This window comes from Sinocyclocheilus anshuiensis, unplaced genomic scaffold, assembly GCF_001515605.1.
Source record: "Sinocyclocheilus anshuiensis isolate Anshui unplaced genomic scaffold, SAMN03320099.WGS_v1.1 scaffold710, whole genome shotgun sequence".
NCBI classification, from domain to species: Eukaryota; Metazoa; Chordata; class Actinopteri; order Cypriniformes; family Cyprinidae; genus Sinocyclocheilus; species Sinocyclocheilus anshuiensis.
In genome coordinates, this window is record NW_015544201.1 from 78379 (window position 1) to 104077 (window position 25699).

Consider the following 25699-nt stretch of genomic DNA (forward strand, 5'->3'; position numbering starts at 1 on the left):
ATATATATATATAATTAACATATATATATATACAACAAATCGATTATTTATATATAATATATAATATAAAATAATGAAGGTATTAGGTACATAAATAGAAAAACAATGAATAGATTCATTTATTAATTTATCCCTATGCTTGTGTATTTTATCATTTTTATAGTTTTTTGTTTTCTTTCTCTCGGTTACATCAGATTCCTTGTGCCTCCATAATACAGCCCTGTAGCCTCACATCTGTGGAAAATACAAAATGTGCATAGGACCCATTTTTGTCATTAAACTCTCTTTCTGCCCTTCTGTGTATACCAATAGTTTTAAAAGAAAAAGAAACTGCATAATACTGCACCCATGCACATAAATGCATAAAATATGCAATATTCTAAAAAGTGAAAATAATTATTCTAAAAACTGATCAAAAGTGACAGCAAAGACTTTCAGTAAAAACTTTTACATTGTTACAAAACATTTCTACTTCAAATAAATGCTATTCTTTTGAACTTTTAATTCATCAAAAAAAAAAAATAAATAAATAAAATCCTGAAACAAATGGCATCACGGTTTTCACAAAAATATTAAGCAGCACAACTGTTTTCAACATTGATAATAATAAGAAATGAACAGCAAATCAGCACATTTCAATGATTTGTGAAAGATCATGAGACACTGAAGTCTGCAGTAATGACTGCTGAAAATTCAGGTTTTTTCATTAAGAATAAATTACATTTTAAAATATATTAAAATAGAAAACTTTTATTTTATTTATATATAATATATAATATAAAATAATGAAGGTATTAGGTACATAAATAGAAAAACAATGAATAGATTCATTTATTAATTTATCCCTATGCTTGTGTATTTTATCATTTTTATAGTTTTTTGTTTTCTTTCTCTCGGTTACATCAGATTCCTTGTGCCTCCATAATACAGCCCTGTAGCCTCACATCTGTGGAAAATACAAAATGTGCATAGGACCCACTTTTGTCATTACATGAACTATAGTCAAAGAGAGCCATGAAAGTCATAACATGGAATACCTCCCCTGGTGCAGCCCTCCCTACTTTCTATTGGGGTCTTTTGTCTCGGGTGTCAAAGAAGACAAAGAAGAAAAATGGCTGCCAGCATTCGCCCTCTTGCCTTTATAACTAAAGAGCGTACAGTATGACCGAGGGGACACATTTAAACCTCCTTCATCACCCAAACTACACTCTCTTGTCCTAAACCTTTAGGTAATAGAGAAGAGATGGAGCGGAGGACTTTGTAGTCACATTTGTCACATGGATAATGGCTTTGATATCAAAATACACCTAATATTTTGCAAAATCAGAGACCTTTTCCAATGAAACCCATTCACAATTGGCCACAAGAGACATGTTAACATCAGGTATAAATGGTAACTTGTCTGTGCTTATCATGCGTGAATGGATCAACCAAGATGGATGATAATACTAATACTAATAATGTAAATTGGGCCATTTTAATGTCCTCATACTGTACTACACTACTGTTGATGCACTTTTTATTTTGCACATCCTCATAATATTTCTAACCCAGGCTCATTAGAAATATATGACTTTGCCTATATTTCTGCAAGACCTGAAATGCATTGCACTGAGTACATTTCACTGTACTTTTCAGAGGTCATGTCCACAAAAGGTGCTATAAGCTATATTTTTTTTCTCCATTGCAGAGGCGGGTTTGTTAAACAACACAGTGTTATGAAAATTCATGCCTGTGGATACAAAATGGTTGCAAAATTATTTTGCATTGCAAGTTTTAAAGTGAAATGTCTGGCACTAAATAGTGGTTTAATTTTCTACGAAACAGATAAAGGTGACTGTGCCTGCATTTAATTTTTTTGTTATTATTATTTTATTTATTTACTTCTATCACATCTATCGCATTTGAAATTAATACCACCTACACTAAACCCTACCCTAATCCTAACTGATAGAAATAACATAGGCAAACGAGATAAAAACACATGCTGAAGCAACCATGTCATTTTAGCTTCCGTATTCAAGGCTTTGAGCTCTTTTGCGGAATGTTGCAATTCACGTTTCATGGGACTTCGAGCAATTCGCATCGCAATCCTGTACCAGGTGAGCCACTGAGCAAGCTTAGAAAAGTCATACATATGGAGCAGATTATGTGATTCAGATGTCAAAATGTAGATATATTATGCACTATAGTAAACATGTTTTGAGGTCATACCATAGTATTTTGCAAGGAACTGCTCAAAAATGTGCTTTCATTCATCGATAATCCGCCCCTGTAATCGTAATATGTTTTACTGCCTCTAGTGTTCATTTCACCTGGAAACTTGAAATGTATGTATAGGTATAGGTTTTTGTAGTTTTGCAGAAATGTAGGCAGTCACGTATTTCCAATGAGCCTGGGTTGAATATTTCCGCACCTTGTACTTTATTCATATTGCTTTTGTATATTTCTTATAATTTTAATATTTATTATTTACATTTATTGCAAAAAAAAAAAATTGTTTTTTGACAATAAAGGGTAAACATCAACACATGAAAAGCACTTACCCTCCACACAAGAAGGCTGTGCTCGTGTCGTACCAGCCACCTGACCAGGGAAACAGGAGCACTTGACGGTCTGTGAACGTTCCTCTATCTTGTTCTTATTGCAGCACCGGTGGACAGCCACCACCTCACAGGTTCCCTGCTTCACCTGGTACGAACCTGCAGAAAAGGGACAGAAAAATCGAAAAAATAAAAGACACTTTCTCTACTTTATCCTAGTAAAGCTTGTTCTAAAAATATGCACAAAAAGCAAATGTTTTGCTCAAAGCAAATACCGATGCATGCTGCTCTTCTGTTTCCCAGTTAGAGAAATTGCAACATTATATAAAGTCTGTTCTTTCAGTTAGCAGAGGGGAAGTTGTGGCCTAATGGTTATCGTAACTCAAAGGTTGCAGGTTCGAGTCTCGTACCGGCAGGAATTGTAGGTGGGGGGAGTGAATGTACAGCGCTCTCTCCCACCTTCAATACCATGACTGAGGTGCCCTTGAGCAAGGCACCGAATCATACTTGGCCTCATGTCACGTCACTTCAGAGCAAAACAGCAAAAGATCAAGAGAATGCCAAGGAAATCAAGGAAATGCCAACTTAATTTGTGTATAGATGTAAATAAACAAAGTTATTTAAAGGTTTCCTCGTGGATTTAACCCTAACATTTAATAATAATAACCCACCCAAAATAAGAAACAGCATCTATATTTAATGAGAGTGGCAGCATCTAACAAGCAGCTTAAGGGCTGCCAGGTCCAAGTCTTCGCTCTTTTTCTTTCCCACTTCCCCTAGCAGTACATACAAAATGAACACAGAGCTCTATTCTTCTGTTCAGAGTGTAAATAACTTGCTTGAGCATTGGAATTGTTTCTTTTTACAGCCAGTCTAACATGAGTGCTCAATTACAGCCAAGATTTGTCTCCAAGAAACTCGGGCTCCTCTATGCAGTGTGGTGTGTGAGTATTGGCCAATGCCTCATTGTACATGCAATGTGGTAATACGAATATGTCATAATGGAGAGACGCACACATAAATGAATGAATGTGGTAATATGAAAATTCATTATGACATATTTAGAGCTGTTATAACAGGTGGCTGTGGAAAATAACATATCCAAATGATTTAAATCACAGTGAGGATGATGTGATCGAATACCATTAGCACTCCTCAAATACAAAAGTAACTAGTCAGTCTGTGTTTACTGATAAATGTATGTAAAATATATGTGGCATAACCATCTGCCCTGCTGTCATGAGAGAGAGTAAGCAGGCGACATGGATTTAAGGTGAACATGAGTTGCTTTCTTCTCTTGGGACATTGCTAGCCAACATTCATTACAGGATGGAAGGGGCCATTCACACAGAAAGTGTTTTTGTGTTTAAAAATCCAAGACGCAGTGCAGTGGAATAAAAAAAAATTACGTTTTAAAAAGTTTTTTTTTTTTTTTTTACTGACAAAGCTTTTTAGTGCTAATGCAAAATAAAGTATGCAGCGATTTTTGGACCGAGCAACATATTTTTGGACACAAAGCAACACATAAATGAATGAATGAATGAATAAATGAATGAATGTCAGATGATAAACGTAAACGTAAAAAACTTAAAGAAAACTAGAGTTGATGCCTTGGCAACACTGATATAAGGTTTAGGTTGAATGAAGTATGAAGAGTGTGACCATTTTCCAATGTATTTTATAATTCACATGTTGCAGCAGAGAATTATGGGAAGTGTAGTTATGAGAAGTAGTCAAAAAACTGGCTTAAATGAGTAGTATTTTATGCAGCATTTGATTTCTATACTTGATTAAAATCTTTAGTGATCATTAAATCATAAAATGCAACACTTTAGTCAGAATGCAAATTACAAATTATTATGATCAGCAACAGTTAGCTGAGCAATTCTGCTATGATTCTATAATTGATTTGTAAATATGATCACTTTTCATTGTAGTTATTGTATTAAATCAGGTAAAAAAAAAAAGAATAAATTAATAAAAAATTAAATAATAAACTGTCAATTTTTTATGTTTTTAGGTGAAAAGTAATGCAATAAAGTATCTTAACTAATATAAAATTCACTTATTCTTTTAAATGTACACTTTTTTTTTTTTTTGAACACAAGTTGGACACGGTGGGTCTGCACACACATACACACAAAGCAACATGGTGGTTTCCATTTCATCAGGCCATGAACTTGCTCTCCTGCTATGATGTGGAGTTTGTTTGACAGCTTCCTCCTGGGACAGGTGATGCTCCTCAGCTTAGAGAGGTCTCATTCTTTCTTCTTTCTTCTTTCTTCTTTCTTCTTTCTCTTTTCATTTCCTCCGGTACTCACCCCTCTGCCTTCTTCACCTGAGGCTCCACACATTACCCCATCACCCTGTCCTCTCTGCCCAACATGGACGCCGCCGACTGGGCTTTAATTAGAGGAAGTGTGTGGAGTCCAGGGGGTGAATGCTTACAGGCTGGATGACCGTGTGCGTGTCTCTGTCAGCTCCGACATCGCTGGATAAACAACAGATAAGGGCAGATCTCTAACTGTGACTATGACTGACACCGCGAGGCCTCATGTCGGATCCTGCATGGGTATCGGAGAGATAATGAATGATTGATGGTGTGCTTCTGTATTCTGGAGATGAGGTGGTGGGGGATTTTTGGAATTTTATCTGAAAAAGTGTCTGTGATGTGTGATTTTGTATCTGAAGCATTACCGTGTTGTTATCGTTAACTAAAACTATTACAAATCATTTTCAGTAAATGAAAAAAAAGCTGAAATAAAATAAAATATAAATATGAACTGAAAAACTAAAACAAAAAATTTGAATTTGAATTTTAAATGCTGCCTTGCCAACTAAATGAAATAAATAAGTTGAAGCTGAAGTACTAAAATTAGAAAAAATTAAAACCGAAATGAAGCTAAATAGAAATCTCTAAAACTGAAAATATAAAAACAAAAGCTATAAATTCAAAATATTAATAAATACTATAATGGTATATAAATAAACACTTAAATAACATTGAAGAATTAAAAGACTGCAGAAATTAGTCGTTATTGTGTTAAATTCTTAAAAATTAAGGTTTTTCAATGGTTCTTTGCAGCAGGTTCATGCATTTTTTTCACTATAGGGTTTTTGAGTTATACGTTTTTTGTGAGGGAGAGATTTTACAAGTTTTTCAAGTAACACTTATTCAGATCAGAGGTTTCTTTAAAGGTTATTTAAAGCTGTGATTCTCAAATGGTTTGGGTTCAGGACCCAGATTTTACATTGGACATTGAAAAGTGACCCACACAAAATGGGTGACCAATGTGAACATCGACTAGCAGTCTGGGTCATATTTGCTTTTACTTTGCTCAACTTTGTTCTTGGTTTTCGAGCATGAGGGTATGTCCACTTCCATTAAATTAATTTGCAACGGAGTTTGACTGGATACAACATTTGATGGCAAAAGATATGTGAAATGTATCACTTTTCAAAGGAGATTTATCAGTGTTCTTTTATCTCAAACAGTAGCATATGGAGTGATAGCAAAGCCATGGGTTCGATTCCCTGGGACTGCATGTATATATATATATATATATATATCAAAGAAATGCTGTTGTGTGTGTGTGTGTGTGTGCACATTCTAGTCATCAAATAATCCTGAAAAAGTATCAGTTTCCACAAAAATATTAAGCAGCTCAACTGTTTTCAACACTGATAATAAGAAATGTTTCTTAAGCATCAAATCAGCATATTAGAATGATTTCTGAAGGATCATGCGACACTAAATGCTGGAGTAATGGCTGATGAAAATACAGCTTTGCCATCACAGGAATATATTACATTTTAAAATATTTTAAAATTGCAAATTGTAATAATATTTCACAATATTTTGGTTTTACTATAATTTTAATCAAATAAATGCAGCCTTGGTGAGCATAAGAGACTTTTCGACACCAAACTTTTCAACGGTGGTGTACATATGAATATATTATGCTATTCAATTTTTCACAAGCATTTTCACAATCCACCAAATCTGCTGCTTTTAAGCACCTACATATAAAATTACTAAATCTTTCTGATTCTTGGAACTTATTTTTAAGAGTGTAACTTTCCTGGAAGTGCGCCATGTGTTCCAGTTTGCACATGTGCATGTTTGTGGGGATTTTGTGCGCCTTGTTAGTGTGCAGATTGCGGAGAAGCAAGAGGTTGGAGGCTCAGGGCTCAGGGGAAGACACCCCATCACCACCAAACGCCAAGAACAAAGGCCATACTACCTCCTACTGGCATAATGGGGTTACGGGAAAGACATAAGCACCAAGCATACACAATCCCACTTCCTACCTAAGTAGCTCACCCTTTATATACCCTGGGTTTAACAATATACTGTGCAGAGAAATCACACTGCCAACCAGAGGATGAAGGTCTCACACTTCACACTTTCACTCATGTCTTACACCTTTCTCACACACAGGCAGGCGTCACATCTTGGACACTCCATCTGACACATCTCCGGCCCCGAGGACTACAGCAACCGACAAATCACAAAAATGAGCTCTCAGAGCATAAAAACGGTTTAGAGTGCTTGTAGATGTGGCATTAAGCTAATAATGAGTGAACAGGCATGGAAAATTTGTGCTGTATGAACAGCTCAAATGCATCTGAATAAGCTTTTCTCTGTATCTGCCTCTTCTTACACACTTGGCAGCAGAAGTCATTTGTAAAATTCTCCACCGCACCATTAAGCACAGTGAGCAGACTCCGGGGATAATCGCTCGTTTTTGCGCAGCTTCTCCTCCAGGACTGCGACGTTGGAATTAACTGCTCAGCGTTCCACCATAGCCATCTTGTTCTGTATTTTAAAGCGCTTTTATGATGGTCTCAGAGTAATAAATCTCAGATCAGCCTGAAATCAAATAAGGTTTCAAGCATGGCTAACTGTCTCTATCCCTGTGGCGGACGCATCTGGGTGTCAAGCTAAACGCCATTACCTTGAGCTGATGGGCCAGCCAGGCGATTGATATATTCTGACAGCGCGAGGCGGGTGAGCCTTTGTGCGATTTATCAAGAAGCATGTCTTTCTGCTGTCAATAGCCGACTGGCGTGTCAGCACCAAAAGGGCAGACATTTCGTGACTCAGGTTGAGGGAACTCGGTTGATTGTGATGACAATGACTGCAAAAAATATGCACTATGAGTAGGACTGTCAATGTAACGTGTTAATTTAGTGAGATTCATTTTATTTTAAAAATGTGCTAAAAATAACATCATAATCCAGCCCTCTGACCCATATGTAAAATCTTTACAGGAGGTTTTACAGAAAGCAACAGCACATAATGAGTATGGAATCATTTTTTAAAACTTTTATTGAAACCACAAAAAATGTTTATTCATGCATTTGGCTGCCAAAATGAGGGTTTCCCCCCAGCAAATACTGATATGCATTTAATTGTAATTAATTACATCTGTCTAGCTAATTTAATTAAATACGTTAATTGATTGACATCCGTAATTAACTGACATAAAAGTGAAACTGTGACAATCATTTACAGGCCCCTCATTTATACATGGATCTATGTCTAAAAAAACTTTCTTGTCAGATTGTCAGAAAATAAATTGAGAAGAATGCATTTACAAAGTCTGTCTTGTAAAAGTACAATTGTTTGTAATTCCAAATTAATACTTGGCAACATTTGCTGGACAAGATAATGACCATTTAGCAACCCACATCAGCTAGCTGAGCAGCCACTAATGTATCAAACCTCATGTGATGATTGGTTCAGTGTTCAAGAAAGAACATGCAGTTAGAGATGAATGTCAACGTCCATGACAGAAGAAAATGTGCAACGTGACACAAAATTAAACTAACAAGCTTTCTAACAAGACCACCCGTAACGTACTACCTGAGCCCAGCTGACATGTTCCACACACCTCCATTACTCAGACCAGGTAATAGCTCCAGGTTAGCTGTTGTTTTTAATTGGATGTGTCAAATGTCATCACAAGCTTGAACAATGTTGCATGGATGTTTGAACTTGTGTGTTTAATCTTTATGTCATGAGTGTAAGAACGGCCAAGACTGACACAGACCAAAGCACAGCTCACATAACACAAATGAGGTCTCAGATTGGGTGGCCTTTGGCTCCAGGCGACTCACTTTCACACTGTACTATATGGCGGCTGAAGCAATGTGTCGGAAATGGCCATGAATGGTTCGTGTAGACATGGAGGAATGTTGGTGAATGTGTGTATACTCATTAAATGCAATGCGCATTGGGACTTTGCTGGCCTTCGATGTTGGCTATATAAGGGCCTATTACAGCAGACAGGAACAAAGGCAGCCGCTCACATGCTATTGTCTCTATTTACCTGCAAGCATGGACAAGCATGACAGAACACGCAAGACAAGAAAAAGTGGTTGTTAGTTATAGTGTCTGGTTTCAGTGTCAACCATCAGTCAATGGCCCTTGCCTCGTTTGGGTGAGATTCAGACCATCCGTTCCCATTAGTGTCCATGTTTCCACAGGAGAAATTTACAAATGACCCATTACTGCTTCTCATTCAAACACATGAGGGGTTAGTCCTGTGCAGGCATATATAGAGCTTCAGAGCCACCATGTGGTCACAAGTGACACTGCAGTGAAGAACTTGCTTTTCTCAAGGTACATGTAAGTTGTGACAAAGCCTATTTATAAATTGGAAAATGTTATTAACATATATTGCGCTACTGATATTGTGTAGTAATTTTGTACAAGATAATAAGATAGTATAATAAGATAATATATAATAATTACATAATTAAGACACACTTAAATACATGCAAATAATTTTAGAAAAGATGAAAAATTACAGAATATAAAATATTTTATATATAATTGTTTTTTTTTTTTCATTTTATATATAATATCATTTTAAAAAATCTTCAAATCTTTCAGCTATTATTACTCCTGTCTTCAGTGTCACATGATGATCTGGTGCTCAAGAAACATTTCCTATTTATTATTATTATTATAGTTGAAAACTGCTAAAAAATATTGCATATTTTTAAAAGGTTAAAAAAACTGAATGTATTTTAAATAGACATTGGTAACATTATAAATGTTTTTACTGTCATTTTTGATAAATTTTATGGGTTGCACTTTATTTTACAGTATATGCACTTGCCTGTACTTAGTGTACTTACCTACAAAGTACAGGAAAATATAAGGTTAGGGTTAGGATACATGGATTTGGATTAGGTTTAGGGGTAGGTTCAGGGTTAGTACCTAGTTATTACCCAGTTATTGTAATTACTATTACAAGTACATAGTACTATGTACATGTAGAACAGGACTGCAAAATAAAACGTTACCATATGCAAATTTCCTGAATAAAAGCATTTATTTCTTTAAAAATTATACTGACCCCAAATTTTGAACGGTAGTGTATGATATAAACATATATTTTATTTTAAAATATTATGTAATGTTATACAATATATAAATATTGGAAATGACACTTTAAATGAGTATACTTATATTGAATATAATTATATATAGCATAATACTTATAATAGTAACTTTTTACCATTTTTCAGCTTTTTTACCTTTTCATTAGTAGAGATTTGCATAAGTCTGGTCACCTGTGCAAAATATTAAAACATGCTTTATTCTTTAGGGCACTTTTGCAACGGCTAAATTGTAATTTTTTTGTAGTCAGGTCGAGTTCCAGACTATTGAGGTACAAATAGCTGCTTTGTGCAGCCAGTCAGTGCAAAAAGTCTCTCTGAAACTTTCCCCAACATAGACATCGCATGGCAAATAAAGGAACAACGAATCAATGAAAAATGTTGGCAATGCAATTTTGTGTGCCAACAGTTGACCCCTTTCTTTTGTTCCCCTTAAAAATATGCAATTTCACAACAAACAGTTTTTACCCAATTAGCAAGAATCTCCCTTGAAATTAAGGATAAGGCTAAAACCGGCAATAACATCCACTTTGGTGGTATATGAAATGTGAAAACTTTGGTGACCTTCACAACACACTGCTGCTGTAATTAGCAGCGAGGTGATTAAAAACACCTCCATTAGAAAAGTAACCTCTTTTCCCCATCAAAATGAAAAGTAACATCATCAGTCAGACAGACTCGAGATGCTGGTAGCATTTCTGTGCCAGCAAAAAGGTCACCTTGCATTAGCAACAACTAAACAAAGAGAAGTCGTAATTAAAGAAAGTGTGATAATTAGCTGGAGCAACACTGACATTGGGGAAGGACTTTGCATGATATGAATGATTCAGCAAAAGAGCCAGAGTCTGACCTTTTGGCATGCTAAAATATCTATGTACTGCTGGTCACTTCGTCACCATGTGGGAAGCTTTCATGAAATATGCAAATCAGAATTAGTTAGCTTGTGGGTGTCAATTAGCGTGGGGAAGTGGACATTATTTTAGTTACCCTCCCTCTTTTTTACAAAGACGGGTAGGTCTGTATCCATGTGTGTGTACAGAGGCACGCAGAGGTGTGATGAGTTTATTACCTGACCATTTAAGATCATACATACCAATACAGTCATTACTGAATTGTCCCTTTGCTTAAAACTCCTTACTGCGGAGGCATGAACTCTGATGAAAAGAGTGACTTTGCTGCTGTCCATTATAATATTACTGTAGGGCAGGAGCACTATCACATAAATATGATACGGATGCAAACGACCTGCATTTAATCTCCTGAACAGGACAGCACTGACAATAACGGTAATTGTGTGTTTTTATTAGAGGTCAAGCCATGTTAAATGTCCTTTATGGGCTGAAAAAAATAAACTGATGTTGAAAGGTTTGCCAACATCCTCTGTGGTTTACACTCGCTGGGTGGACGGAATCTGAGGATTTTTTTAAATTATTTTCTTCACTAATTTTGAATAAAAATTTGTGGAATGGATTTAAACATGGTGATAGTGTTAAAAAGAGCTGAGAGTACCACACTCTTGGTAGCTGAAAGCATCATTGAATTAGCCAAAATATTTAAAGGAATATTCCAAGTTTAATAAAGGTTAAGCTTAATCTCCAACATTAGTGACATAATTACCACAAAAAAAATTATTTAAAAAAAACAACAACAAAAAATCGAGATTGAATGGGGCCCATTTTTAGAAGATTTGCAAGCAGAAATGTGAAGGTTATAGCTTTATAAAAGCACAATTATTATATGTCAAAACTTGAATTGCTTGTATTATTTGGGGTGTAAATTTGTTAATGTCATTTTTGTGGCTATTTTACATTTACATTTACATTTACATTTAGTCATTTAGCAGACGCTTTTATCCAACGCGACTTGGATAAAGGATATGAGGACAATAAAAGCAGTCAAAACTAACAAAAGAGCAACAATATATAAGTGCAAATGACAAGTCTCAGTTAGATTTTAGGATGTGATTTGACTCTTTATCTATTATCATGGAAATTTGCCTTTTTGTTGTCATTCCGTCATGGCAACAAAGTAGTAAAATTGCATATAACTTAAACAGAAAATGTTAGTGATTTTTTTTTCACACTAAAATAGTGTTAACATTTATACTGATTACATATTTTTACTATACTATTTTAATATTTACAGATTGGCCCTATTCACTTTCATTGTAAATGCCTCACTGTAACCCAGATTTTTGCTACTAAATTCACAATACAGCTTATTCACGAAACACAGAAACACAATACCTCCATTACAGAGAAAAAGAATGGGAAAATAATATATAAGTGCAAATGACAAGTCTCAGTTAGATTTTAGGATGTGATTTGACTCTTTATCTATTATCATGGAAATTTGCCTTTTTGTTGTCATTCCGTCATGGCAACAAAGTAGTAAAATTGCATATAACTTAAACAGAAAATGTTAGTGATTTTTTTTTCACACTAAAATAGTGTTAACATTTATACTGATTACATATTTTTACTATACTATTTTAATATTTACAGATTGGCCCTATTCACTTTCATTGTAAATGCCTCACTGTAACCCAGATTTTTGCTACTAAATTCACAATACAGCTTATTCACGAAACACAGAAACACAATACCTCCATTACAGAGAAAAAGAATGGGAAAATAAGACTAATGTCAACAATTATTCAATAAACCGATTGGCAATAGGACAAAAGACCTCTTAAAAATCATTTTTCATTTCTCTATAGCGCCTTTCTGAAGGCAATTTTTCAAATCCATTAAACAGACAATGTGAAGAATCCTTTACTATCATTGTTGCTTTCCTTGTGGCATTTTGCCATGGCAAGAAAGCTGAAAAATTGCACATAACATACAGAAAAGATTAGTAGCTGTTTTTTTCACACTAAAATCATGTTAACGTGTGACTATGCTATTTTAACTTTTACAGATTGGCCCTATTCACTTCCATTGTAAGTGCTCAGTGTAACTCAGACTTTTACACTTTTTTTGTTTTGCTTTTTAATTGTTAACAATATACAAACAGGAATAAGAACATGAAAACACATATCAATTCAACATCCCCACCTACCCTGCCACCCTCCCTACCTCACCCAACCTAATCCCGCGGTCTCTTTATAATGGGGTACATGATGGATAGAAAAGTTAACAGAAAACCAAAGCCACAGGAATCATAAAACATGAATTTCAGCAATCAAGAGAGAGAAAAATAAATAAATAAAAAGACTTTTGCACTTTTAAAGAAAATGAGGGACGACTGGAAATAATTTTTTGGGATAATCAACATGTTGCCACAAATGTTGTTTATTGGACATCGGACCCATTTTCCACAAGTTAGTATGATTCTTTAGGGTGTAACACAACACCCTTTTTACCTTGTCATAAACAGCTCTGTTCACAGCGACTTGTTTCGGTGCATGTCTCTTTAAATGATAATGAGCTACTGCTCACCCCGCCCCTCTCTTCCATGAGGCGTGATGTGAATATATCCTTATATGGCTCAGAGGTGGTCTTATTCAAATAGCTAGCTATCTACACAGAAACCAGCAGCAAATTGAAACAGCTGGATGACAGTTTCAGACTCAGACAACCCATAACGAACTGGCTACATGTTTTCTTTTCAGCTTTTCTGATCTGGCAGACAGACCAGAAACCTAACTAAATGCAAAAAAGCTAAAGAAAAAAGTGAACATTTCATCCGATGCCCCCTTTAACTTCTACCTGGAATATTTGTTTTTTTAACTAACACACAAGAGGCAGGAGATGAACTTATGAATGGCAGTCTTCTGAGCCTCAGTGATCTGCTTTGGACTTGCAATGTGAGAGTAAACCAGACAATCTGCTTTGTGTTCATATACTCTCCTGTAATTAAGCCAACAGGGCTTTGACATACCTGTGTGTCCCCGCAGACTCCGTGTACCCGCAGAAACCGACTGGCACGAGCACATTACCAAGGTGACCAGGAGTACAACCTGCAACGGCCACACTGACTGCCCCCACAGCTTCATCTAGAGAAAGACCAGGACAAAGAGACAGAAAGCAGGCAAGGGAGAGCATTGAAAAGTGTAAACATAAGTCACAATCTGCCTCAAGGTTGTGAGGAGACGTCAGCTGTGTTACCTTTCTGTCCTGTGCTCTCCGTTCACTCTCTTCCCTGTGAGCCGGCCATGTCTCCTACTTTGTCCTCTTCTGTCTTCCCTCACGTCCTCAATCACTGTTCAGATCCTGAGATGGCAGAAGGAAGGAGGAGAGGGATAAGGTCAAATGAGGTAAAAAGCAGTACATGTGTCTTTCTTCAACTATGGGCACTTTTGGTCTTCTGGAGATTCAGATTTGAAACTCCCTTAAAATGCACTTTTCAAATTCACTAGTTCATTTAATTTGTCTACTAGCAGTGGATATACATGCATGACAATAGAACTGTCATTTTGAGGGGTTTTTTCCCCTCATAATGAACAATTGTTATTTCCTTCACATCTCAAATTGACATGCATTTTGAGATGGAAATAACATTTTAAACATTTCTTTAAAAAACTGGCTGACTAATTTCGTAGAGTAAATAGTAAATATTGTCATACTTCTTTTTATATAATTTGACAGAATGAAATGACTGATTACAAATGAAGTACACATCAAGTATCTATATGTTTCATGTTTTATATCATACTCCTCATTGACTGATGTCTCATTGGTAAATTCTGATTTCATTTTATTAGTGGTAAGTTTAAATTGAAATTATAAAAAATGTAACTGAGAGGCAGTTATAATTTTTTGGAAAATTTATGTTAATTTTAATCAAAAAATTCAAATTTAAATTTTAAATCAAAATGATAACTGACTTGTAATTTGTGAAAAAAATATGTTAATTTAATCATAAAATGAAAACCAACATGATAACTGAGGAACAGTTGTAATTTGGGAAAAACTGATATGTTATAAAAAAATACATTTAAAAAATCTAATCAATAATAATTAAAACAAGAATCTAATTAAAATGAATGGGACACATAACACCACAACTGAGAGAAAGCTGTAATTTGTGTAATAATGTAATTTCTCCCTCTTTTTTTATACTATCGTAAAATGTAATAATTAATATTTTTTATGATGGATTTTCATATTTAAAGCCTGAAAACCTGGATCCAGGATGTTAAACAATAAAATCTACACATAAAAAGCACTTGAAAATATAAAAAAAATTATTTTAAAAAAATTATCAAGGCATGATCAAATGTTTACAAAACTGTTATGTGACCTTCATATAACAAAAGGAAAAAATATATATTTTCTAGTTTTAATTAAAAGTAACCCCTGGCACATAAAAGTTCCCTTTGTTAAAGAAACACCCACATACAGGCGAGAAAATTAAAACAAGAATATGATAATAGTAATAGAACAGCACCGATGGAAGTGAGATTGGAAGGAAAGAAATAAAAAGACCTGAGATAAGATGGAAGGTCTGAGGACAGAGAGGGAGAGAGGAATGAAAGTCCTGATGGAGCGGGGCATGAGAGAAACAGAGATGGGGTGAGCAAAAGAAGGGCAGCTTCAGAGAGGGATATCCACCCTCAGAGAAATTTAAAAGTATTATTATTATTATTATTATTATTATTTATTACTTATGAGGTGACATCACTTGGACATGTTTTCTAGAGATTTCCCCACAGGTCTGAATATGTGATTGTGTACATTGAAGTGTCACTCTGTCCCCTTGTGGATACACTGAGAATTGCTTTGAATGAAAAATAATAATAATAAAACTATGAGGTTTTAATATACATTTTCAAAAAATATATTATTCATTTATTTTTAACATTTTTAAAATATTATGAATTATCCATTTTATTGATGTATTGCTCAAAGATAAAAAAAAAAAGTGAGTGGATCGATCCAAATGTTGTGATATATACAATGGAGGGTATGAACGTTTCATATCCCACCCTCAGGTTTTGAGGGGTTTTTTCCCCTCATAATGAACAATTGTTATTTCCTTCACATCTCAAATTGACATGCATTTTGAGATGGAAATAACATTTTAAACATTTCTTTAAAAAACTGGCTGACTAATTTCGTAGAGTAAATAGTAAATATTGTCATACTTCTTTTTATATAATTTGACAGAATGAAATGACTGATTACAAATGAAGTACACATCAAGTATCTATATGTTTCATGTTTTATATCATACTCCTCATTGACTGATGTCTCATTGGTAAATTCTGATTTCATTTTATTAGTGGTAAGTTTAAATTGAAATTATAAAAAATGTAACTGAGAGGCAGTTATAATTTTTTGGAAAATTTATGTTAATTTTAATCAAAAAATTCAAATTTAAATTTTAAATCAAAATGATAACTGACTTGTAATTTGTGAAAAAAATATGTTAATTTAATCATAAAATGAAAACCAACATGATAACTGAGGAACAGTTGTAATTTGGGAAAAACTGATATGTTATAAAAAATACATTTAAAAAATCTAATCAATAATAATTAAAACAAGAATCTAATTAAAATGAATGGGACACATAACACCACAACTGAGAGAAAGCTGTAATTTGTGTAATAATGTAATTTCTCCCTCTTTTTTTATACTATCGTAAAATGTAATAATTAATATTTTTTATGATGGATTTTCATATTTAAAGCCTGAAAACCTGGATCCAGGATGTTAAACAATAAAATCTACACATAAAAAGCACTTGAAAATATAAAAAAAATTATTTTAAAAAAATTATCAAGGCATGATCAAATGTTTACAAAACTGTTATGTGACCTTCATATAACAAAAGGAAAAAATATATATTTTCTAGTTTTAATTAAAAGTAACCCCTGGCACATAAAAGTTCCCTTTGTTAAAGAAACACCCACATACAGGCGAGAAAATAAAAACAAGAATATGATAATAGAACAGCACCGATGGAAGTGAGATTGGAAGGAAAGAAATAAAAAGACCTGAGATAAGATGGAAGGTCTGAGGACAGAGAGGGAGAGAGGAATGAAAGTCCTGATGGAGCGGGGCATGAGAGAAACAGAGATGGGGTGAGCAAAAGAAGGGCAGCTTCAGAGAGGGATATCCACCCTCAGGGCCCGATGCAACCCCTGTTCTTCAAAGGCAACCCCGCACACGCACACAGGCGGTGGGGCCACAGAGATGGGACTGATATATTGTTTACTGTAGTTCACCTACCCCCAGGCTCGAAGGGATCTCACAACCACATCACACACTCACAGAGACCACCAATCATGCAAGTTCAGTCACATACACACACATTCATGCTCTCTTTTTCTCTGCTTCTTTCATATATATAGACATGCCATTACACAGTTGCTCATGCGCACAGTGAACATGCCCATAAATAAAAGTGCCATGGGCAAAAAGACTCCAGACCAGGTCAAATTCCTGCTTGACACTTTTACCTTGATAGTCCGATTAGGATTATAAAATGAATACTGAGTGCCACAGGAACCTGAGCCCATAGCACACAGGTGACAACATGAAAAATGTACCATCATTAACATCTATATTGTGTGCAACCATTACAAGAAAGTTAATGAATGCACTTGAATTATTGTGTTTGCATTAATTATTATGTGATGCATTTTGATATTTACATATTTTAGATAGTTAAGCACTCCTCCCATACTGTACTGAAATATATATACATACAGTATATATATATATACCCCTTGTGGATACACTGAGAATTGCTTTGAATGAAAAATAATAATAATAAAACTATGAGGTTTTAATATACATTTTCAAAAAATATATTATTCATTTATTTTTAACATTTTTAAAATATTATGAATTATCCATTTTATTGATGTATTGCTCAAAGATAAAAAAAAAAAGTGAGTGGATCGATCCAAATGTTGTGATATATACAATGGAGTGTATGAACGTTTCATATCCCACACTCAGGCACTTACAATTACAATGGTATTCTGATTATAGGAGTGCATGAGGAGCTCATAAAGTGTGCGTTTGCCTTAGCATTTTAATAAAACACTCCTTACACATCCAGCATTAGCATGTGCATGTGCGTGTGTGTGTGTGTGACTGATAATTAGACATGCTGAGCCACCGAACAGCTTTGTATTCTGACACATTCATTAGAGAAACCCATACTGGAGTGAAAATGGATACACACAAAAGCTGACTACGCACTTTACACACATACATAAACTGCTGTCAACAGTCATGACATATTAAATCATCCTGTTACTGTCACACTGTTCATCCTGCACAACACCTCTAATTGCCCTAAAAACACGCAAATGCACCTGTGTTTGCTCATTGGTGAATGTGTCTATGTGTGTGTGTGGTATTTATCGGTGTATTAACAGAAGGACTCTTCAGCAGAACAGACCGAGTTGATCATTACGTGGAGTGGGACGGTCTGCGTAGAAAGGTCTGTGAGGAGATTGCTTTGATTTGCATTTGGCTTAACCTTAATCACAAACACAAAGCCACGCGCACAACCGCGCTTCATTGACATGCACCAGCTCAAAGCCACCTCTGACTAAGATAAAGAACTGTGCCCTGCATTTAATGCTGACATCTCCTGCCCGGATCCCACAACAGAAGCATTAAATATAAATACGCATGCAGGTGAGGTGACACATTGCGGCACACATCCCGAGGTGGAATACCTGGCCCATTTTCCTGTTGAAAATAAAGCACAGCCCTAACTGTACATTACCTGCTAGACGGAGTCATTTAAATTGACGAGTGAATTGTGAACTGAATTTCCGAGTCTCTCAAAAATGGGGTGCACCAAAATGAAACTCCAATATTACATGCCTGGCTGGCCGATGATAATAAAACCCTTTTTGACTTCTTGACGTATCAGTCTTGCAATAACATCAAAAACTAATTGAGGAAAGAACTATTGGTTTGTTGATAACTGCTTGTTTACCTATTACTAATGTGACAAAAAAAATTGGAAGGAAAAAGAAAAAACAGCCTGTTCAATGATTTGTACTGTCTTGAAAGGGAAAGTTCAATCAAAAATTTAAATTCTGTCATCATTTCCTCAGCCTTATGTTGTTCCTAACCTATATGATTAGGGCTGTCACAATTATGAAATTTTAACATTTTAAAAATAGTCACGGTTATTGCGATTAATTGTCTGTTTTAGGGCTTTGGCGATTATGCCGATTATCACGATTAATTGTCTGTTTTTAGGCTTTCATTATATAATTGATTAATTTAAGTGTTCAGTAAATAATTATGATGTTATCTTTTAATCTTTTTGAGTTATTATTTTGCAGTGTAAGATTACATAGAGTATTCCAAATTCTAAGAATCGGCCAATACCGATCCAACACCAGCACTATTTTTTTTCTACACCACTAAAGAATATCAATACTGTGTTTGTGAAACGACACAGAATTTCCATTTTTTGGTGAACTTTTTTTTGTTGTTGTTATTTTTATGGGATTTTTACGCCTTTTTTATTGAGATACAACAGTAGAGAGACGACAGGAAAGCACTGGGAGGAGAGTGGGGAGCGGGAGCGGCAAAGGACCTCGAGACAGGAATCGAACTCGGGTCGCAGTGAGCGTGGTTGCACTATGTGTCGACGCACTAACCACGAGGCGCTGACCATTTTTGGGTGAACTCTTAAGGTCTTATGTCACATGTCTCACTAGCCTCTACTTCAGCATGCGCACAATTTTTGGAAAGATGTGGTGTGAGCTGAACAACTAGCATGTTATTAAACAAGAGTACAATCCATAGAAGACACCGTACTTGCATCCCTAACTTGTCTTGTTTTCATTCCTGTCAAAAAATAAATATGGCGCTCTCCTGACTAAAGGTGCAGTCACAATAGCAACATTTTAGCGACACCTTATGGGTAAAGGGGGTCCATTGTCTATTGTCAATAGCGTAGCAACATAATAATAAGCACAGCTCACACAGAAGTTACTTTTACACCAAGCAGCTTTCTGTTGGTTAACTTCTGTTGGAATTGCAAAATCTTTGTGGGGAAATCTTTCACCCTCATGCGAAATTCCTGATCATGTGAAAATTACTATACAATGGTAAATGTAACCACACCTTATGGTTTATATCAAAATGCACAACAGTATAACCCACTGAACACACTGTACATATTCCTAATTATAACAGGATTGAAAATGACATCTAGTCAGACTAAAGTTTAAGATGAAGTATGTTATTTCAGATTCTGTGACAGTATACAAACACTCCCTTAATCTTCTATTGGATGGACAAAAACATAGCGAACACCTCAGATTCACAATATTGGTTGATAACTTGATTATATAGTCATGGGTTGGTCAGGATTCTCAAACTATCAGCAACAAATTTTGAAAGTACCATAGAACAGCAGTTTACATTTTGGGGGAAATCAACCTACTAATGGCTTACTATAACTTAAACACTTAAACACAATGCTGTCATTTACTCTCATGACGTTCAAAAAGCCTTCTTTCTTCTTTGCAAACTCAGTGCAATGGCAGTACATCGTAACTCAAGAGTGTCAGCAAAAAAAATTTTAAAAAGTGTATGTGGCTGACTGATCGTTTTCAAACAGTTCCAATAATTTTTAGTGAAAAAACAATGTGATATTTAAGCAATTGTGCAGTGAAATCATGGCAGCCACCATTGCTCTCCTGCTTCACACTCCAGTATAGTACTGTAGGTGGCAAATATACACTTTTTGCATTAGTGTGCAAACTAAAACACTAGAAGAAGCAAGTGAACATTTCTTCTATGTTTGCCACCTACTGGACAGGAGTATGAAGCGCACATTGTTTCTAAACAATTTTTTTTTTTAAATGACCTCCTTTTGTGCGCAGAAGAAATAATGTCATACAGATACAGAAACACATGAGAATGAGCAAATAAAGACAGAATTTTCATTTTTGAGTGAACTGTCCCTTTAATATGTATAGCATAAAGTATTGCACCCTTTGGCTATAATTAATTGACCCTTTAAACACTTTAAACAGATAATATTATCATCTAGATGTTGTTTGGAATTTTAACCTACAACCAAGTGTAACATTTTCCGGTATCAAAAGGAACAAAGTACATATGTATACAGATAAAGATAATGTTAGTTTTTCTGTTATATTATTTAACTTAATGCCACAGGTGTATGTTGTACCCAGCTAACAAGAAAACATTCTCAGAACAAATGAACAAATGTTTATCCAGTAATGTTAATAGAATGTTCATTCAGAATTATCTGGTCTTTATGTTCTCATAAATGTTTGAAGAACATTCCAAAATAACAATTTCATAACTTAAAGGGAATGTTAGTAAAATGTTCTTAGAACATATTTTTGTCAGCTTGGTACCTGTGTTTAAAAAAGTCATCAACTTCCTGCGGTTCTGTCAACCTTCTTGTGCCCTGTCACTGTCTCACTCATTTTTGCTCCCTCTCTTTCACTAACACACACACACACACACACACACACACACACACACACACAAACACAAGTCATTTGCAACAGCAGACTTGATCCTAAATATACCATTTCATGCTCTGGGGCTCAAACAGAGCAGAAAAATGAATCCCTGCAAAACAACTCTATCTCTCCAACGAGAGGCCCTGCCGAAAATGAGTCCAAATGGTGTGAGGGCCAACAGAAGTTCTTAAAAGCATCTTGGATTTCTAGAAAAATGCACAATATTGAAATGCGGTGGGAGGCCAAGTCTTCCGGTGCATTTATCTGGCTTTTCATTTAAACATTTCCAGCCTGCTGCATTTCCACATCTCCAGGCAATATCAGTGTATGTGTTTATGTGCACAAGCATCTGTGGGGAAGCTCGCAGTAAAGCTCCGACAGCCAATCCGAACGGACACGGGGAGTTTCCGCACCGCTGGCCCTGCCGTATCAGTGTGTTTGCAGATGAGTACATCAGCTCTCGCTCAGCCGATATTACTGGAGATAAGCAGGCAATTTCAACACCCTGCACTATACAGCATCTCATTTCAATATGTATTTACTAGCTTGTGTGTGTGCGTGTGTGATTATTTTAGAGACTATTGGAGCAGTGAGATTTTCTCACCAAGTTTAATCTACAAGATGACACAAGGCTATATAAACACATTTACCTTTTCACATACAAAAGCACATATGCACACACACACTTGTGGAAGAAACATCATGCCCATGCAAACTGCCTATTCAGATTTTGAATGCAATTTCCAAAAAATAATTTATCTTTGATAATTAAGTTGCACAATTATTGTGGGTTAACAAATATGTGTTTATCTAAAATGTTGTGGCAGAAATTCCATCTCTCTCTTAATTATTTGCTTTAAATTTAAAATTCTGACATCATCTAGCCACCCTCATGTTGCACCAAACTTATATGACTTTCACAAAATAATTTAACAAAATGTTAAAGCTGCTCTACTCCCGTGATCAGTAGCATTTAGTTAATTTTAGCAATATTGTGTGTGTGTGTGTGTGTGTGTGTGTGTGTGTATACATTCATACATTTTTTAATAATGTATATTTTAAAGTAATTAAACAAATTATATTATTTAACTATATTTAATTTATTTAACTATATTTAATTATATAACATTAAAATATAAATAACAGCTCAGAATTTGAATTTGGGTCTGCTTGAACACTAAATGAAACTGTTCCATTGCTAGATTATTAAGTCATATTTTTATTTAAAGAAAAAATAATTTTTGTTGATTTATATATATATATATATTTATTTATTTTTTTTTTTTTTTTGGCCATGTCCTTCAAAAAAGTATGACTGCTGATTTGTTATGTATAGACAAACATGAATACAACTTGAATGGCTCAAGGTCTGAACTCAGACACAAGATATTCTCCATGTATTTTCACTAAAACAGTATTTGTAAGCAGGTGTGCTTCAGGTATAAAAATCTATGTATCTATGCAAATTTTTGCTGTCAGCTGTAACACAGCCCCGAGCTTACTACAGTTTTTTGTATAAAGCCCAGGGGTAAAATGATGACAAGGGTACTGAGTTAAAGTTACAGAAGAATTGATCTTCATTGCACTTAAGTCTCATCCACAGCCTGTTGCTCAGACTGGAGTCACAGTCCCCTAGATCCAATGACTCCACCAGACCATTTTTTCCCCTCTCTTCCATTTCCTCAGACCCAGTAAAAAAAAAATATCTGTAACCAGAATCTTTCCTTCCAGGGTCTGTATGCGTGTGTGTGTGTGTGCACGATTGCCTTATAATTTAAAAAAGCACCTGTGTGTCTTTCTCATAAGATTTCAACACATCACATTTAAGCCCTCTGAATTAGATGTGGAGTTAGAGGTAAGCTGAAGTTCTGAGCTCGCTGCTCATTTGCTGAGGTGCTGCTTCTCACGGCATCGTCTTGAGACAGTGCAGACACTGTTAACCGTCCAATTAGCTTTGCTCTGATGTACAAGCTCCATGAAGATCACCATGATGACCTCATTTTAACACAATGAGATGCTTCACTGATTCATCTGCTCATTCACTAGCTGTGTCTATTGCATTCCGTCCAAATGTTAATTTTTAAATGAGACTCTCCCTGTTGTTTTGTTTGTATGTCTGACTGCTTGTGTATTTTTGGTTACTTTTGGTGATAAAATTAACCAAACCATTCTGCAGAGCTCCTTAAAGATTCATAAAAGACTAAAGACTCGTCATTCATTTCTAAAAATGTCTTTTATAAAAGTTGCATTATAAAAATGTATATAATTTCTAATTATAAAAGAATGAATTAGGAACAGTAGAATAAAGTAATGAATTAGATTTCAGTGTGTGTGTGTGTGTGTGTGTGTGTGTGTGTGTATAATGAAGGTATAGTGTAACTATGGCACTTACAGGCTATAAACTTCCTGCCCCAAAGCAGTAAAATCTGCTACATTATTACACTTCTCATCTCAAACGTGTTACACACACACGTCAGGGTTTTTTTTTTACAATCACACCATTTACCACCTGACAACAAAGTGCACCAACATCTCTCAGCCATCTGTGTGCCTCTTAAAAAGCCTGACCATCAGTTCAGCCCACGAAAAAAAAATAAATTAAAAAATGTTAGTACACAGTGTCTGAAATTTGGTAAATTGGATCCAAAATCCATTTTCATGATAATTAGTGAAGAAATTTAAGTGGGATGTCTTTAATATCATAATTGTTTCTAGTCAGCAAAACTCTTGGTCATACTGTACCATGGGTACTTTTTTGTAAATATGTATGTTATTCATCTCAATATACTAAGGTTTTGTCAATTATTAGGACAGTATTTATTTAATGATATATGTCATCAAATAGCTCTAAACTTTTATTACATGTCAAAATGCTCAAATTTTGTTCCTTTTTTTAAAGACATTTTAGGAGAAACATCTGAGACAAAGTTGGAGCTTGAATGAATCAGACATGGAAACCAAGCAACACTGGGGATCGCAATAGCCGAATGTCAATACAGGATGAAGACTTGACTGGGGAAAAGACCCCCAACCAAAAATCTGTAGTAACACAAAACCATTCATGGATCTGTGGATCAGTCTACCGAGAGCATACCTAAAACATTAGCCAAACATTCAGCCAGTTCTGATCTAGAATCAGTCTCATACAGCCAATGAAAAGATCTCATGGAGGAAACAAATGCCACAAAGTGTGCAGCAAATTATGATGAAGTAAAACCAAACTGCCTGTCACCATATTCGGCTTGTGTCCTCTTTCTCTCAGTGATAAATGCAATGCTCTTTTTTATTGTCCCTGTATTTTGTGACCCTGCCACTATGTTGTGTTTGGATGTGGATTTGGACAATCAATGAAAGTGGTCTGCCACTGTCAGAGCCGAGGTCTTTCTCCTTGCCCTCATCCCTGCAAAGGCGTGCTGAGGCCGGCTACTGTCCCGATTATCTCACACCCCTCTATCGCTAATGACCAGACTCCTGCAGGCTGCCACGTAATTATAATAATGACTAAACATGCAGGGTGTGCAAAGAGAGCGGCCGAAGGAGAAACTGGGAACAGAGATGGGAATAGCAAAAAGGAGAGAAAGAGCGAGTGAGTGTGATCAATTGTTAATTTTACAAAGTCACTGAGATGTGTCAGCAGTGTCAATAAGTGAATTAATTTGTCTGTGGGGCTCTGGAGTGTAACACCGTATTGCCATGTTCCCTCAGGAGCACGGCCGTCTAACCTCTCGCGCTTATTCTCCCTTTAACACACACTGGCTTTTATACACATTAAGACACACACACTCAAACCGAACTCCCAAGTTACTCAGCACAGTGAAACAATCTTTGGATTTACATATGCTCAAACACAGACTAGAATAAACCACAAACCCCAGAGACACAATAAGACACCTGAGGATGTGTGTTACAGTGATTTTACCATGTTTAAGAGGGGTTTTATGCAGTCTGCTTCACTTCTAGCCTAAGAACGTCCCTTCGCTGTGGTAAAATCACTGTAACGCATGGCCTTGAGTGGCTTATTGCTTTAATAAATCAGGCTTAATGCCTTAAACACCTTGCACTGTGCAGAGATGCACTCACTTCACTGCAGTGAGCAAACCAATGCACGTGAGCTTAATCGTACAGACCATAATTACAAACATGCACATCAGACACAGAGAGAAGGGTAAACTTAAAACACATCTGCACTCACACACAAGCAGTTTATAGACTCTCCACCTATTTATTAATATGAAATATTAATATATTCATTTAAATGTAATTTATTAACTGTATATATATATATATATATATATATATATATATATAT

At 35.4% G+C, this 25699-nt stretch overlaps 1 protein-coding gene across 1 annotated transcript in view; it reads right to left on the reverse strand.

Moving 5' to 3' along the window:
- Positions 1 to 25699, reverse strand: part of LOC107696804 (protein FAM19A4-like) — a 42662-nt gene that overhangs the window by 13076 nt on the left and 3887 nt on the right. The window contains exons 2-4 of the mRNA XM_016497308.1: positions 14066 to 14170; positions 13839 to 13953; positions 2547 to 2702 (exon numbers count right to left, since the gene is read on the reverse strand). Of these exons, the coding sequence (XP_016352794.1) occupies positions 2547 to 2702; positions 13839 to 13953 (271 nt within the window). The 5' untranslated portion in view covers positions 14066 to 14170. The remainder of the gene's footprint in view (positions 1 to 2546; positions 2703 to 13838; positions 13954 to 14065; positions 14171 to 25699) is intronic.